Source organism: Notamacropus eugenii, chromosome 2 (assembly GCF_028372415.1).
Source record: "Notamacropus eugenii isolate mMacEug1 chromosome 2, mMacEug1.pri_v2, whole genome shotgun sequence".
Taxonomy (NCBI): domain Eukaryota; kingdom Metazoa; phylum Chordata; class Mammalia; order Diprotodontia; family Macropodidae; genus Notamacropus; species Notamacropus eugenii.
This window is the reverse complement of record NC_092873.1, coordinates 379,913,283-379,927,170: the sequence shown is the minus strand read 5'-3', so window position 1 is coordinate 379,927,170 and position 13,888 is coordinate 379,913,283. Positions and strand designations below refer to the sequence as shown.

The following is a 13,888-nucleotide window of genomic DNA, read 5'->3' as shown; positions in this document are numbered from 1 at the left end:
CCTGAGAAGAAGTAGTCAGATAAGGAGGAGGATAACCAGAATACTGTCAGAAAAAACCTAGGGAGAAGACAGTGATTTTTTTAGTGGCCTCCTCACTTTCTTTCTCTACACAAGAGTTTTTCGGGTTTCTTATTTTTTACCTGTGGCATCTGTCTAGCTCACAGGATTTGTGGTAGGATAAAAATTATTTTTATTAGTAAAAACATAAATGATATGCTCATCAACATCGGACAACAGAATCAGCATTAAAAAAATCTTGAAAGGCTAGAACATTGGGTCCAGTCTAACATTGTGCAGTTCACTGGGAACAAATATAAAAATTTTGCACTTGGATACGAAAAAAATCACAAATAGAAGATAAAGGAAGTGTAGTTAGGCATTAAGTGTTCTGAAAAAGATCTGGGGGTTTTAGTGGACTGCAAGTTCAAATATAAGTCAGCAGTGTAATAGGGCAGCCAAAAATGCTAATTAAATCTTGACCTTATATTAAGAGATACATAGTTTCTAGGAATTGTAAGGCTCACTGTAATTTGCCATTGTCAGAATTCATTTGGATTTTTGTATTCAATTCTAAGTACTGTAGCAGAGCATTAACAAACTAGAGATTTTCCTGAAGAGGACAAACAGGGTAGTCTGCATAGCCCTGAGTTATTGAGGTTTGGTGAGAGGAACTAGGCATGTTTATCCTGGAGAAGTCCTAGGAGTGACATGAAAACTGTTAGGTTCAAGAAAGACTGTCACATGGAATAGACTAGTTCGGTTTGACCCTAGAGAGCAGATCAGGAGCATGTGGATGAAGGTTTCAAAGATTTGGTCAATTTAGGCTTGATATCAGGAAAAATCTTCCTATGATTTAGAGTTGTCTTGTAGTAAAATGTACTGTCTAAAAGGTGGTATGGGTACCTGTTTTTGAAGGTTTTCAGGCAAAGAGTGGAAAACCATTTGCAGTGGGGATTTCCTTTCCTGTATAGGTTAGACCAAATGGCCACAAGGTTCCCTGCCAATTCTCTGTTTCTTTGATTCTATAACAGAACTTTAAATTAAATGAACAAACCTTTGTTGCTTAAAGCAAAAATATCCTTTTTCTCCAGGAAGTGATCACAAATGAACATGTGGTAGCCATGATGAAGGCAGCCATCAGTGAGACAGAAGACTTGCCTGTGTTTGTGAGTTAATAACTCTTTAATGTGATGGGATTGATTTAGCCAGAAAAATTGGTGGAACTTGAGAGGGGACTTAAAAAAATAGATTTAACAGCATTAGCAATAGAATTAACATATCAAAACTCTCAAACCCCGGTGGTTTTCTTATTTTTTAAATTGATAATTTTGTTTTAGTAGCTGATAAATGTATTGAGTAAAACAATATAAAAGAGTATAATTGAAAATATATGCATCTTACCTTTTGTAATTTACTATTTTAAAAGAATAGAAGTCGTTTTCACTGTAATAAGATAGTTCTTAATTTAGTTTTTTTGTCCATGTTATCTTCTTATTCACGGTTGTAATCTATTCTTTTCAATCTGCTTGCTTCACTCTGCATTAATTCATAGAAATCTTCCCATATTTCTTTGAATTATTCATAATCACTGTTCCTTACAGAGTAATTATATTCCATTGCATTCATGTTTATTCAGCTCTTTCCTAATCTTGGGCACATGATTTGCTTTAAATTTTTTGCTATTACAAATAGAAATATTATTTTAAAATGGAATGTTTTTGTATAGATAGGCCTTCCCCCCACTATTTTTAAGCTCCTTAAGGGGAGAGTGTTGTTATAAACCTAGTAGCAGGACATTGGGGTCAAAGAATATGAACAATTTTATAACTTGTATTTCATTAAATGATTCCATTTTGCTCTCTAAAATGGTTATAACACATTGCAGCTCCACCAGCAGTGAATTAGTGTACCTGTTTTTTCCCACAATTCTGCCAACGTTGAATTTCTCCATCTTTGCTATTGATTGTAATTGTAATTGATATTTCAGAGTTGTTTTAATATTCATTTAATATTAGTGATTTGAAGACTTTTTAAGTGGTTATTGATAATAGTTTTCAGAATACAAATTGTGTTCTTATTCTTTGATCTCAAATTCATATTTTTTAAAGATATAGCTTTTAACCTTTCATATTTGAATTTGAATTTCTGATTTTTATCAGAGATATTTTAATGCATTTAATGTTTCCCATTTTGTATTTCTTCTGTTTGCTTTGCTTTCATTTGTACAAAAACTTTAATTTTACATAATTAAGATGATTTTTGCCTTTTATAACTTTCTATATATTTGACTACTTAAAAGATTTCCCCCCATCTGCAGTTACAATATAGCCTTTCATTTCTCCTAATTTTTTAATGGTGTGGTTTTCAGTATTTACCCCTTGTATACATTTGGAATTGCTTGTGTTGAAAAACAAATTCCTCTGATGCTGAGTGAAGTGAGCAGAACCGGAACACTGTACATAGTAATAGCAACATTGTGCAGTGACTGACTTTGTTAGACTTAGCTCTTCTGAGCAATACAGTGATCTAAGACAACTCCAAACGATTCATGATGGAAAATGCTGTCTGCATCCATAGAAAGAACGATGGTGTCTGAATGCAGGTGGAAACATACTATTTTCTCTTTATTTTGTTGTTTGTTTTTTTTTTTTCCTCTCATGGTTTTCCCCTTTTGTTCTGATTCTTCTTTCAAAACATGACCAATGTGGAAATATGCTTACTATGATCATACATATATAGCCTATCTCAGATTGTATGCTGTCTTGGGGAAAGGGAAGTGGGGAGGGGAAGGAATTTAGAACTCAAAATCTTATTAAAACAAATGGTGAAAACTAAAAATTTATTAATTATTTAATTTTTAGAAAAAAAAAAAAAGAAAAATGAGTTCTTTCCCCAGTAATTTTTATTCTTAGATTTATCTGCAGATACTGGAAGTGCAACTTCATTGAAATGATTAGCATATTTTTATTAATATCAAAATAATAAAAACCACATGGTAATCGATTAATAAGAAGCTTTTGACAAGATACAGTACTTACGTTAAAAATCTGTAGAAAGCGTAGGAGTGCAAGCATTCTTAATTATAAACATTATCCAAAATGAACACCTTTCATTATTTGAAGTGAGGGAAAAAATGGAAACCTTCCTAATAAAATCGGGAGTAAAGCAAGCATTTCCAGTCTCATCATTACACATTTCTTTTTTTTGGCAAAAATAGGACTTAATTCATAACTTTTGTTTATGTTATGTTATGCTGTGTTTACGACATAATTATTTCTGAATATGTACCCTTTCCTTCTCTCTCCAAGTTCCATCCCCCGCACCTCACTCCTCCAAACCTTTTCTCACAAAGAAAAACAGTTAAACAAAGCCAACTGACAAATAAAAGTGTCTGACAGTGTATGTCACATTCTTCACATATAGTCCCTCATCTTTCCAGTGCAAAGATAGAGGTGTGTCTCTGTATCCTACTAGGGGCCAAGATTTTACCACTGCCATTTAGCGTGGTGCTAGAAATGTTACCTATAGAAGAAGATAAGCGAAATAAATTAAAGAAATAGACATTAATAAAAAGGAAACAAATATTTATTTGAGAACCATACGATTTTCCTAGAAAACCTAACCTCATTTTTATTTGCAGTTTCTTTTCCCTTTTTTCTCTCTCTCAGGAACCTAAAATGACACGATCGAAATTGAAGGAAGTTGTGGAGAAAGGAGTGGTGAGTAGTTTTTTGCCTTCCCTTTGGATGTCTAATATATTAGGTTGGATTGGGTACTTACTGGAAAGAAATATAGCAAAGACAAGTTGGGAGATAAGCATTATATATCTTTACTGTGTCCAGCCATTGTGCTAAGCATTTTCTATGCATATTATCTCATTTGATCCTCACAACAACCATATGAAATGATGCTATCTCATTGTACAGAGAGGAAACTGAAACTGAGAAAAGTTTTAAGTGACTTGCTCCAGATCACATGGCTAATAAATAGTACCTGGAGCAGGATCAGAACTGGGGTCTTCTTGTTCCCAAGTCTAGAACTTAGAACTGTGTCTTCTGTGTAACTGAGCTGTCTAATGATCTTATAACTTTAAAACAATGGAAGTATTTAGAGATGTAGAAATCATATTCAGGGATCCATCCACTGGCCCACAGGACTGCTTCCAGGTAGTTTACCTTATTGTTATGATTATCCATGTCTTTGGAGATCATCTCTTTTTTGTTGGAATCTCAGAAGCAGGTGTAACCCTTCTTTGGGTCCTCAGTGTTTTAGGTGCTAATAACTTGGAGTTTGCTCAGACAAGGTAAATTCTGAGAGCAGCTATAATAATAGCATCAATAGATTCTGAACCTCTTATTCTTTCTTTTTTGTGCACAAACACAAAACATTCTCAGACACTATCATCTGTCCTGTTCCCTTCCTCCCCCCGATCCAGTCTGTAGCCCTTTGTGATAGTAAAGGAAGTAAGGAAGGAAGATTCTTCTTTTTTTTTTTTTATTTTGTAATGTTTAACAATCACTGCCATACAATTGCGATTTTATCCCTCCCCACCTACTCCCCACTACCCCCCTCCCTCCCCACGACTGCATACAATTCTGTATAGATTCTACATGTACTTTCCTACTGAGTATATTTTCACTATAGTCATGCTATGTAGTCAGACTAAGATAAATGAAAGAAATCGTATAACAAATCAGAACATGATGCACAAACACATACACATACACAAACATGATCTGCTACAATGTGTGAGTGACTTCCATATTTCTCTCTCTGAGTGTGGCAGGCATTTTGCCTTGAGATCCTCCATTGGGGATTTTTTTTTTTTTTTTGGTAAGAAGTTCTTGTGTTATTACAAAAATCTAAGTCTACCAGAAAAAACTCTCACACACTGTGGTTGTTGCTGTGCATAAAGTTCTCCTGGTTCTGCTCCTTTCACTCAGCATCAGGTCATATAAGTCCTTCCAGGCCTCTCTGAAGTCTTCTTGTTCATCATTTCTTATGGCACAATAGTACTCCATTACATTCATATACCATAATTTATTCAGCCATTCCCCAATTGATGGACATCCCCTTGACTTCCAGTTTTTGGCAACTACATAGAGTGCTGCTATAAATATTTTTGTGCATGTGGGACCCTTCCCCATTTTTATGATCTCTTGGGGATACAGTCCTAGTAGCGATATTGCTGGGTCAAAGGGTATGCACATTTTTGTAGCCCTTTGGGCATAGTTCCAAATTGCTCTCCAGAATGGTTGGATGCGCTCGCAGCTCCACCAACAATGAATTAGTGTTCCAACTTTCCCACATCCTCTCCAGCATTTATCATTTTCTTGTTCTGTCATGTTTGCCAATCTTATAGGTGTGATGTGGTACCTCAGAGTTGTTTTGATTTGCATCTCTCTAACCAATAGTGATTTAGAGCATTTTTTCATATGATTATAGATAGCTTTAATTTCTTCCTCTGAAAATTGCCTGTTCATATCCTTTGACCATAGGAAGGAAGATTCTTAAAGTAATAAGTGATTATGTATAAGGGAACTTACTTTTCTTAGTTTTTTTGGTAGGTAATTCCAACATGGAACATTTCTCCAATTAAGAAAGCCAATGAAATCAAGGTAAGCTTTGCCAATAAGACTTATACTCAGTGGTCAGTTCTGAAAACCTCCTTGTTTACTACTTTGTGGCTTATCCTGTTTGTGTTTTTACCATTTGCTATGAAAGTTCTCTATGAACTTTTGTCTCTTTAATAATCTAGTGACCTTTAATTACAACCTTTTTATTTGATTACATTTAGGGATGAATGTAGTCTGCCACCAGGGTTCCCTCTTGCTTCCTCCTTCTTAAAGTTCGTGTGTCTTGTATGTTCTTCCATTCTGTTGTCTTATGGTTGTATCATTGCAGCCTCCTCAGTTTGTGGATATTCCCCTTGAAGAGGATGATTCTTCGGATGAAGAATATCAACCAGAAGATGAGGAGGAAGATGAGACAGCTGAAGAGGTGAGCAGATAGCTTCCATGGCTCTGTTGAGTGCATCTCAGAGGTTTGTCTTCACAAGGCTAGGTTTACTTTGCTTTCTTGAGTTTATAAGATGACCTGTCCTATAGAAAAGATGGAGGCACAGTACTTTTGTCAGCTCCTTTCCTTGCAGTTTAGATCCAGAGATTGTGCTTGCTTGTTAATCATATCATTTTGACATTTTTATAGAGTTATTTGGTAAAGATAATCAAAGCAAGTGAGCCCAAATTCATTTAAGGGTAGTTGCAAAGAATAATGACTTGGTTTACTGACTTCCTTTTGTAGAGTTTATTGGAAAGTGATGTGGAAAGCACTGCTTCTTCTCCCAGGGGATCAAAGAGATCCAGAATGAGACAGTCCTCTGAGATGACTGAGACAGATGAGGAGGGTGGAATACTCTCAGAGGTAAATAAGAAATGTAATCAACTTTTGCTTGTCTGTATATGAATGAATTTGGATTACTCTCTTGAGAATTATCTATTCTAAACCTGGGATTTCTCCTCCAGCCCAATACTTAGTTCATTAGAAAAAGAATTATATATTGAGAGAGAGGAGAGTAAGAGGGAACAAGTGAGACAGAAAGAAAACTAGCATGGCTGTCTGTCTGTGAGCAAGTATGTTTGTGTGACTGATGATGTCACTAATTACATGTATCTAACGTGTTCTAGAGCTAACTTTTTTCTATTATTTATTATTTTTTGGTATGTTATATGATCTGCATGGCTCAGTTATGTAAATGATTAAGAGTTGCCCATAAACTCAACTGTAGTCAAAAGCCCTGGCTTTTGTGTCGTTCTTTTGTTTATATATCCAGCATATAAACTCGTTGACTTATTTTGAGTTTGGCAAAATGTTAAGCCATTTTGCAGTTTCATTGAGTTTGGAAGTTGTCATTTATTCTTAGCTGCTTTGGAATGAGTAACTAAGGCTTCATTGAAACTTACCAGTTTACTTTTCTTAGTTCTTCAGTAGAGAGGAGGAAAGGGCAAGAGACCCTGTATTTCACTTAGCCTTCCTTTGTCTGGTACCTTGTGTCTTTCATTTGTGCTCTTAAAAAAAAAATCAAGTTAAAGGCCTAATAATTTTCTCACCTCATGGCCCCCTTAGTAGCATTCCATTTGGTCTCATTAGAAGGCTGCAATAAGACCACTGTGTGGTAGAAAACAGAATGAAATAGAATCAGCCCCTGTCTGGATGGAGAGAGGTGGGTCCTTTATACTTATAAGGTCTTTGTTTAAGATAATTACCTTTCTTAATCAGGCTGAGAAAATCACCACCCTTCCCATCAGGCACATCAGTGCTGAGGTTGTACCCATGGGGCCTCCTCCACCTCCTAAGCCCAAACAGAACAAGGATAGTACTTTTATGGAGAAACTGCATGCAGTAGATGAAGAGCTGGCTTGCAGTCCAGTCTGCATGGATTCATTCCAGGTAAACACATGGGGACTCTAGGTAAATTAGGTTGTCAAGTGGAGTGATTTGGTGAAGTTTGGGATTCAGAGGGAAGGAGAGATTTTTCCCTTTGAATTTCAGTATAGAAGGCAGGTATCGTGAAAGCATAGCCTTGTGAATTCTACTTAGTTTGTGCTTTTTTGTTGTCAATAAGTATCAAATCTGCTAAAGACGAAATGGGGTGCATAGTGTAGGCAGGAAGTAATATCATTATGGACTACAGAAACACAGCCCAATCTTTTAACGCACCAATTCTGCCCACCAGTCTTCTGCATCAGTAGGGTGTGATGTCCAATAGTGAAGTACAAAATCTTCTAGGGGAAGAGTGTTTGAAAGACTGTTTTGCTTTTCTGCTTCTAAGGGAAGGATTACAAAACAAACTCTCACTAAAGATGAACAAAAAATATTTATAATATTTTTTTAAGTAGCAAAAAAACATGAATCTGAGGGAGTGCCCATCAACTGGGAAATGGCTGAACAAGTTGTCTGATAAATGTTAAATGAAAAAAAATTAAATTTTAAAAAATATGGCTGCAGTTATCCATTTCTGAGATAGAGCCTCCATGGTCTCCCATAGTTGTACATAATGTCTTACAGCTATCACAAAATCCCTTTGTTATCATGCATTATTTTTAAAGTTTTCTATATAGTGTTGTCTTTCTAAATGAAAGGAATAGTGGGGAGGGATGAAAAATCTTAAAATCATGAAGTTTGGGGAATATAGACTTTATTTTTATTTTTAAGTTCATCACTCAGGGAGCTTATTAGTTGCAGAAGTTTGAGATTTAAAGTCAGTTTCAACCTTAGAGAAGGTCTTCTACCACCTGAGTGTTTCATAGTATACTATTAAGAAATGAACACTTATCCCCAGTTGATGAAAAGTTCAAAGGATATGAACAGGTAGCTTTTAGAAAAAGAAATCAAACTACATACAGTCATGTAAAAAATGCTCTGAATTACTCTAGATTAAAGAAATGCAAATTAAAACAACTTTAAGATGTGCCGCCTCACACCTATCAGAAGAGACAGGTACTGAAGGCAGCTGTGGGAAAATAGGTGCACTAATGAACGTGGTGGAGTTATGAGCTGGTCTAGCCATTCTGGAGAACAATTGGAAACCGTGCCTAAAGGGATGTAGAACTGTGCTTATACCCTTTGACCCAGCAATACCACTGTTGGCTCTGTATTCCAAAGAGATCAGAAAAAAGGGAGAGGACCTCTGTGTAAAAATATTTATAGAAGCTCTTTTTTGTGGCAAAGAGTTGGAGATTGAGGGGATGCCCATTAATTGAGGAATGGTTGGACAAGTTGTGTTATATGGATGGAATACTGTTGCTGTAAGAAATGATAAAAGGGGTGGTTTCATACAATCGTGGGAGGACCTGTATGAACAGATGCAAAATGAAGTGGACTGAAACAGGAGATCATTGTACAATCTTGTAATGATGATTAGCTATGAAAGACTTAGCTATTCTAATTAATACAATGATCAGAGACAGTTCTGAAGGACTCTTGGTGAAAAATGCTATCTACATCCAGAGAAAGAATTGATGAACTCTGTGAGTGCAAATCAAAGTATAATTTTCTCACTTTGTGTATTTATTTTTGGTGCTATGACTAATATCAAAACTGTTTTGAATTGTTTCAGATATATAATTGATATATTGCTTGCCTTGTCAGTGGATGGGGGAGGGGATGGAGGGAGGAAGAGAATTGAGAACTCAATTTTTTTATAAAAGAACATTAAAAAATATTTTTAAAAATAGAAATGAACATTTACCACATTAACTAGGAATTCAGTTGGACCCCAGATCCTTACAAGAGAACAAAAAGGTGTAAGAGCATAACATACTGAAGAAAGATTGGACTTTGAGAGTGTGGACTTGATTCTGAAAACATATGACATTTATTGATATTCTGTTTCACCCTTTTTGCCATTGGTCAGCCATTGGATGACAGCCTCATTGCTTTCCGCACACGCTCCAAAATGCCCCTCAAAGATGTTCCTTTAGGGCAGCTGGAGGCTGAGCTCCGGGCTCCAGACATCACACCAGACATGTATGACCCCAATACAGCAGATGATGAGGACTGGAAAATGTGGCTGGGGGGGCTCATGAATGACGATGTGGAAAATGAGGGTAAGTGGTGTTCGTTGCCATCAGTTCGTATTTCTTTCCTAATCTCTTGAAATTTTCAGTTAACTGAAAACTTAGAGAATATGATGTTTGATTAGTTGAATTCAAACAATTCAGTTCATCAGACATTTATTCAGTGTTTACTGTGTGGTGTGTCCTGGGGATACAAAAACATAAACCAATTTGGTCCCAGTTCTCATGGAGCTTACATTCTATGGGGAAGTATAATATGCACGCTCTTATACGTCAGTTTGAATAAGGGGAAAGCATAAGAATGGTCTACTTGTTAGGATTATTAAAGGGGGGAGATTCTTGCATGAAGTGAGAGGTTAGATTAAGGTGACCTTGATTGCTAAAGTCCTCTTTTACTTAGGGTTAACATGAAACCCTCTTTTGTTTAAATCTTTAATGTTAAACTTTTCTAGAATCTGTAAGAGTGCCTTTCCATCTTAGTATGATATAAACATAATTATATTTTTCAATTCTATTCAATAAGCATTTGTTTATAGCTTGGTATATATTTTGTGGATACACCATATCCAGGAATAAGAAATTACAAAATTAATACAAAGTCAAGGAGATTGGGTCCCAAACCACTGGAAAAATTAAGAATCAGCCTCTTTGATGACTGCAATTTTTGTACTGCTTCATTGTTCTCATTCTGAATATCAGTATTCATTAATTAATAAGAAAAAAAGGAAAAGTATAGGGATCATAGAATTCCAGAATCAGAAGGAACCTCAAGAGCTTCATCTAGCACAGTCTAAATCATCAGTGCTTTGTATCTTATTCCTGGAACATATTCAGCTTCCACTTGAAGACTCTTTGCCTGTCTGACTTGGAATTCAATATCTGTTGAGTCAGTAGGAGATTGGTTTAAATCTCTATTTCTAATATATATTCTGGAATGTTAGAACAACCCCTAATATGTATTATATGATTACACATGTATAACAGATAGCAAATTGCTTGCCATCTTAGGGAGAGGGAAGGGGAGGGAAAAATTTGGAATTCCAACCTTTATAAGAAATGAATATCAAAAATAATCTTCACACGTAATTTGAAAAAATAAAATGCTACTTAAAAAATAGAATATTTATTATGTGTATTTCAGTACTTCAAGTGTTTGTGATTTTGTTCATGTGGATATTCCTTCTACTGATATTTATGGCTCTTTATGACTTCGTAGATGGTCTTCAAGAGTTTGGTTGAAAATTTTCTTTTCTAAATCTACTTAGCAAAATTCGTCCTCAGATAACTTACTTGATATGAGGCTTGGTTTGATATGAGGTTTTTTGGTGGGGTGAGGGTGGGGGGGGTGGTTTGACTTTATATGCTCAAAGTGGAGTTTTTGAAAAAAATTCTGGTTATTTGTGTGTATAACTGGATTATGGGGCTGCCATTCATTTGTGAAAAAGATCAGCTGTTCTCTACTGTTAGGTGTAGTAAACTCTAATTCTGCCTTTTTTTTTAAACTTTAATCATGTTGCTGCCATAGAGCATGCATGCCTCCATTCCCACATTTTTTATACATTTTATACTCAGAAGAAGAAAGGGTAGGTAGATGAATAAGAGATTTATTGGAGAATATGTGTAAATGGTTGACTAGGAGGGGCTAGATCACACTAGGTAGAAGTATGTTGGTACCCATGTGGGGTAAGAGTGGTCATTTCAGCTAACACAGGGTACTTGTAAGAATTGTACTTCAACCAATATGTATTGAAGATTTAGTGTGTGTGAGGTAATATTATAAGTGCTATGGAAGGATAGACAGCTTACTATTACCTAGTAAGAGAAATAAGAGCTCAGATATTTGGATGAATAGATATTCCAAAGCATAAGGCAATGTAAGCATAGTAAGTACTTAGTGTAAGAGTAGTAAGAGCGATAAGATAAAATGTCATAAAACTTTAGAAGAAACAACTTTTAGCTGGTGTGATCAGAGAAGATTGAATGGAGGAGATGGTATTTGAGGATAATTTTTGAAGGATGGTTATGATTTCTGTAGGCAGAGTTGGGGGTGGGAGGGCATTTCAGGGAAAGATAAATAAAAGAAGAAAAGTGAGAATATCAAGGCAAGAGCTGAGGATACATTTTTCCAGGAGCTTCAAGTGCTTTTATGTTTACTGGTAACTCACAGTTATCCATAGTTATGTGGGAACCTGTCCCGCCTAACTGCCATGGGCTGCCCAGGTCATCTTACCTATCTCCAGGTCTTCGGTGGCCAGCCGGATAAACGTATCGAGAGAAGAGACTTCCAGAGTCAAACAGAAGTTGTAGGCTTTATTCTGGATCTTAGCTACATGTCAGCATGCAGGGCGAGTTCTTCCTGAGGAGAAAGGAACCACACCCCCCAGTATGCAGGGCTAGTGCTCCCTGCGGGAGCCCCCCACAGGAGCCCCCTTCTCCTCCTGAGGAGCAAGGAAAAGAGAGAGAGGAACCCTCAGGCTTTCTTGTCCCCATTTAAGCTCTCCCCCTGCTAGTTCTCCTGTGGACACTGTGCATGCTCTCAGCCCCTTAGCCAATTAACAACAGGTGTGCTCAGACCATGGACCAATCTCAAGGGTGGGGTGCTCTCCCCAGCAAGTTTCCACTGAGAAGAGGTGGAAAAACAAGTCTCACTCCTCAATTCCCAGCTGTTCCCTGGGGGGCCTCGTGAGAGTTCTGCGGTTTAGAAGCCCTTTACCTGACCCGAGACTGTTCACGTGAGAACTGAGCTTATACCTCAACAGGAACCATGATAATTGAAAACCCTTATCCAGATAACTAATTTCTGGCCTTATTTCCAACCCTCTTTTCCACCAAACATTTGAAAGGAATTGTTGACAAGTAACAAACTAGACTGATTTAAGTTTCTTCTTTTCTTTTTTCCTCTAAGCAACAAAAAGTCCTTAAGAAATAAAATGAGGAAGAGATGAAACTCAAAATTTGAATGATGCACAAATAAGAGGATTAAGATTGTAGGAGTGAAGAGTTGGAAGGGACACATTAGAGATCACCTAGTCAAACTGCTTCTCCATCCCTTTTCACAGATTATAAGACTGGGGCCCAGGGAAATAAAGTGATTAATTCCTGAATAATTAGGAGTATTGTCCCTAATGAGGGAGAGAAGAATGAGCAGGAATGATTCTTCACATTTTGCAGATGATGAAATAGACACCCAGAGAAATCCATTGAGATGCCCAGAGTTACACAGTAAATCTGTGGCAAAACTAGGATTAGTGAACTCTGCTATGTGCTTTGAGGCATAAGCTAAGGCATTTATACCAAGTATTGAGGCGCTTTTGTTGATCTCACAGTTTTTTCTGTAGCTTCAGCTTTAGTATCTTGTTTTCATTATCTTAGTTACAAAGATTATAGCTGAGAGCTGGTAGAGCAGAAAGACCAGACAGAGAAAACTGACTTTCATGGTTTTGAGAGTCTAGGGGTGGGAGTAATGGTTGATAGGAGTTGTATCCTTTTTTAAAGTGTTTATTTTCTTTGTCTGCTAGAAAGAATTAAAGAGAGGGAACTTAGAATCAGTGACTCAGAATGTGTGTGGTCTCCTTATTTTTGCCAGCTGAGTTTGCTAAGAGTTGAACAAAGATGAAGGACAGCACCCAGCTTTAAACATATGCTGCTCTTTGTGTAGTAACTCATGGCTAAACTGTATTTTACATATGCCTTGCACTAAGTGTTCTGCATATTATTGAAACTCATTTGCAGAAAGTAATTAAGAAGTATCTTTGGAGGAGCACACTAGTCTAGAATAATTTAGGTGTATGTTGTTAATTACAGTCAAATAATTATGTCCAGAGGGCAGAATATATAACTAAACGACTAAAAACTGAGAAGGACCCTTCCTACAGTCTTTTTCAATATGCCTTCCAAACTGTCATAGAGACTAGTGCTCTGGAGGTCTGTTGACCTGCCCCATCTTTGCTATATTTGGTCAGGAGCTGTCCATAGATCAAGGAGGTTTGTAAACCAATACACAATTCCCTTATGCTACTGGGCATTCCCCAGAACCACAACTTCATTGTGCAGAGACCTAATTGATTTGGTAGGGAACTACCAAAGAAATAAAAGACAAAAGCACTTTTAAAAGACTTGTAATTTTATTATAGTGTGGATATACACTAAAAGACAACATAAATTATCATACAAATGAAATTATTGTAAACTGTGAGTACATAAATACTTTGAAAAGAAGTGACTAGAATTGAGTGGAGGTTAGAGCAGGTTTACCAAATAAGGTAGGGATTATTGAATGTTTTCAAGGATGACAGGGATATGTCTATGTG

General features: G+C 36.5%; 1 protein-coding gene across 9 annotated transcripts in view; it reads left to right on the top strand.

The window, feature by feature from the left end:
* Positions 1-13,888, top strand: part of GON4L (gon-4 like) — a 92,802-nt gene that overhangs the window by 43,282 nt on the left and 35,632 nt on the right. For all 9 annotated transcript variants that reach the window (XM_072637814.1, XM_072637815.1, XM_072637813.1 and 6 more), the window contains 7 exons: positions 1,092-1,166; positions 3,669-3,719; positions 5,568-5,618; positions 5,905-6,000; positions 6,304-6,423; positions 7,279-7,449; positions 9,416-9,608. In XM_072637814.1, the coding sequence (XP_072493915.1) occupies positions 1,092-1,166; positions 3,669-3,719; positions 5,568-5,618; positions 5,905-6,000; positions 6,304-6,423; positions 7,279-7,449; positions 9,416-9,608 (757 nt within the window). The remainder of the gene's footprint in view (positions 1-1,091; positions 1,167-3,668; positions 3,720-5,567; positions 5,619-5,904; positions 6,001-6,303; positions 6,424-7,278; positions 7,450-9,415; positions 9,609-13,888) is intronic.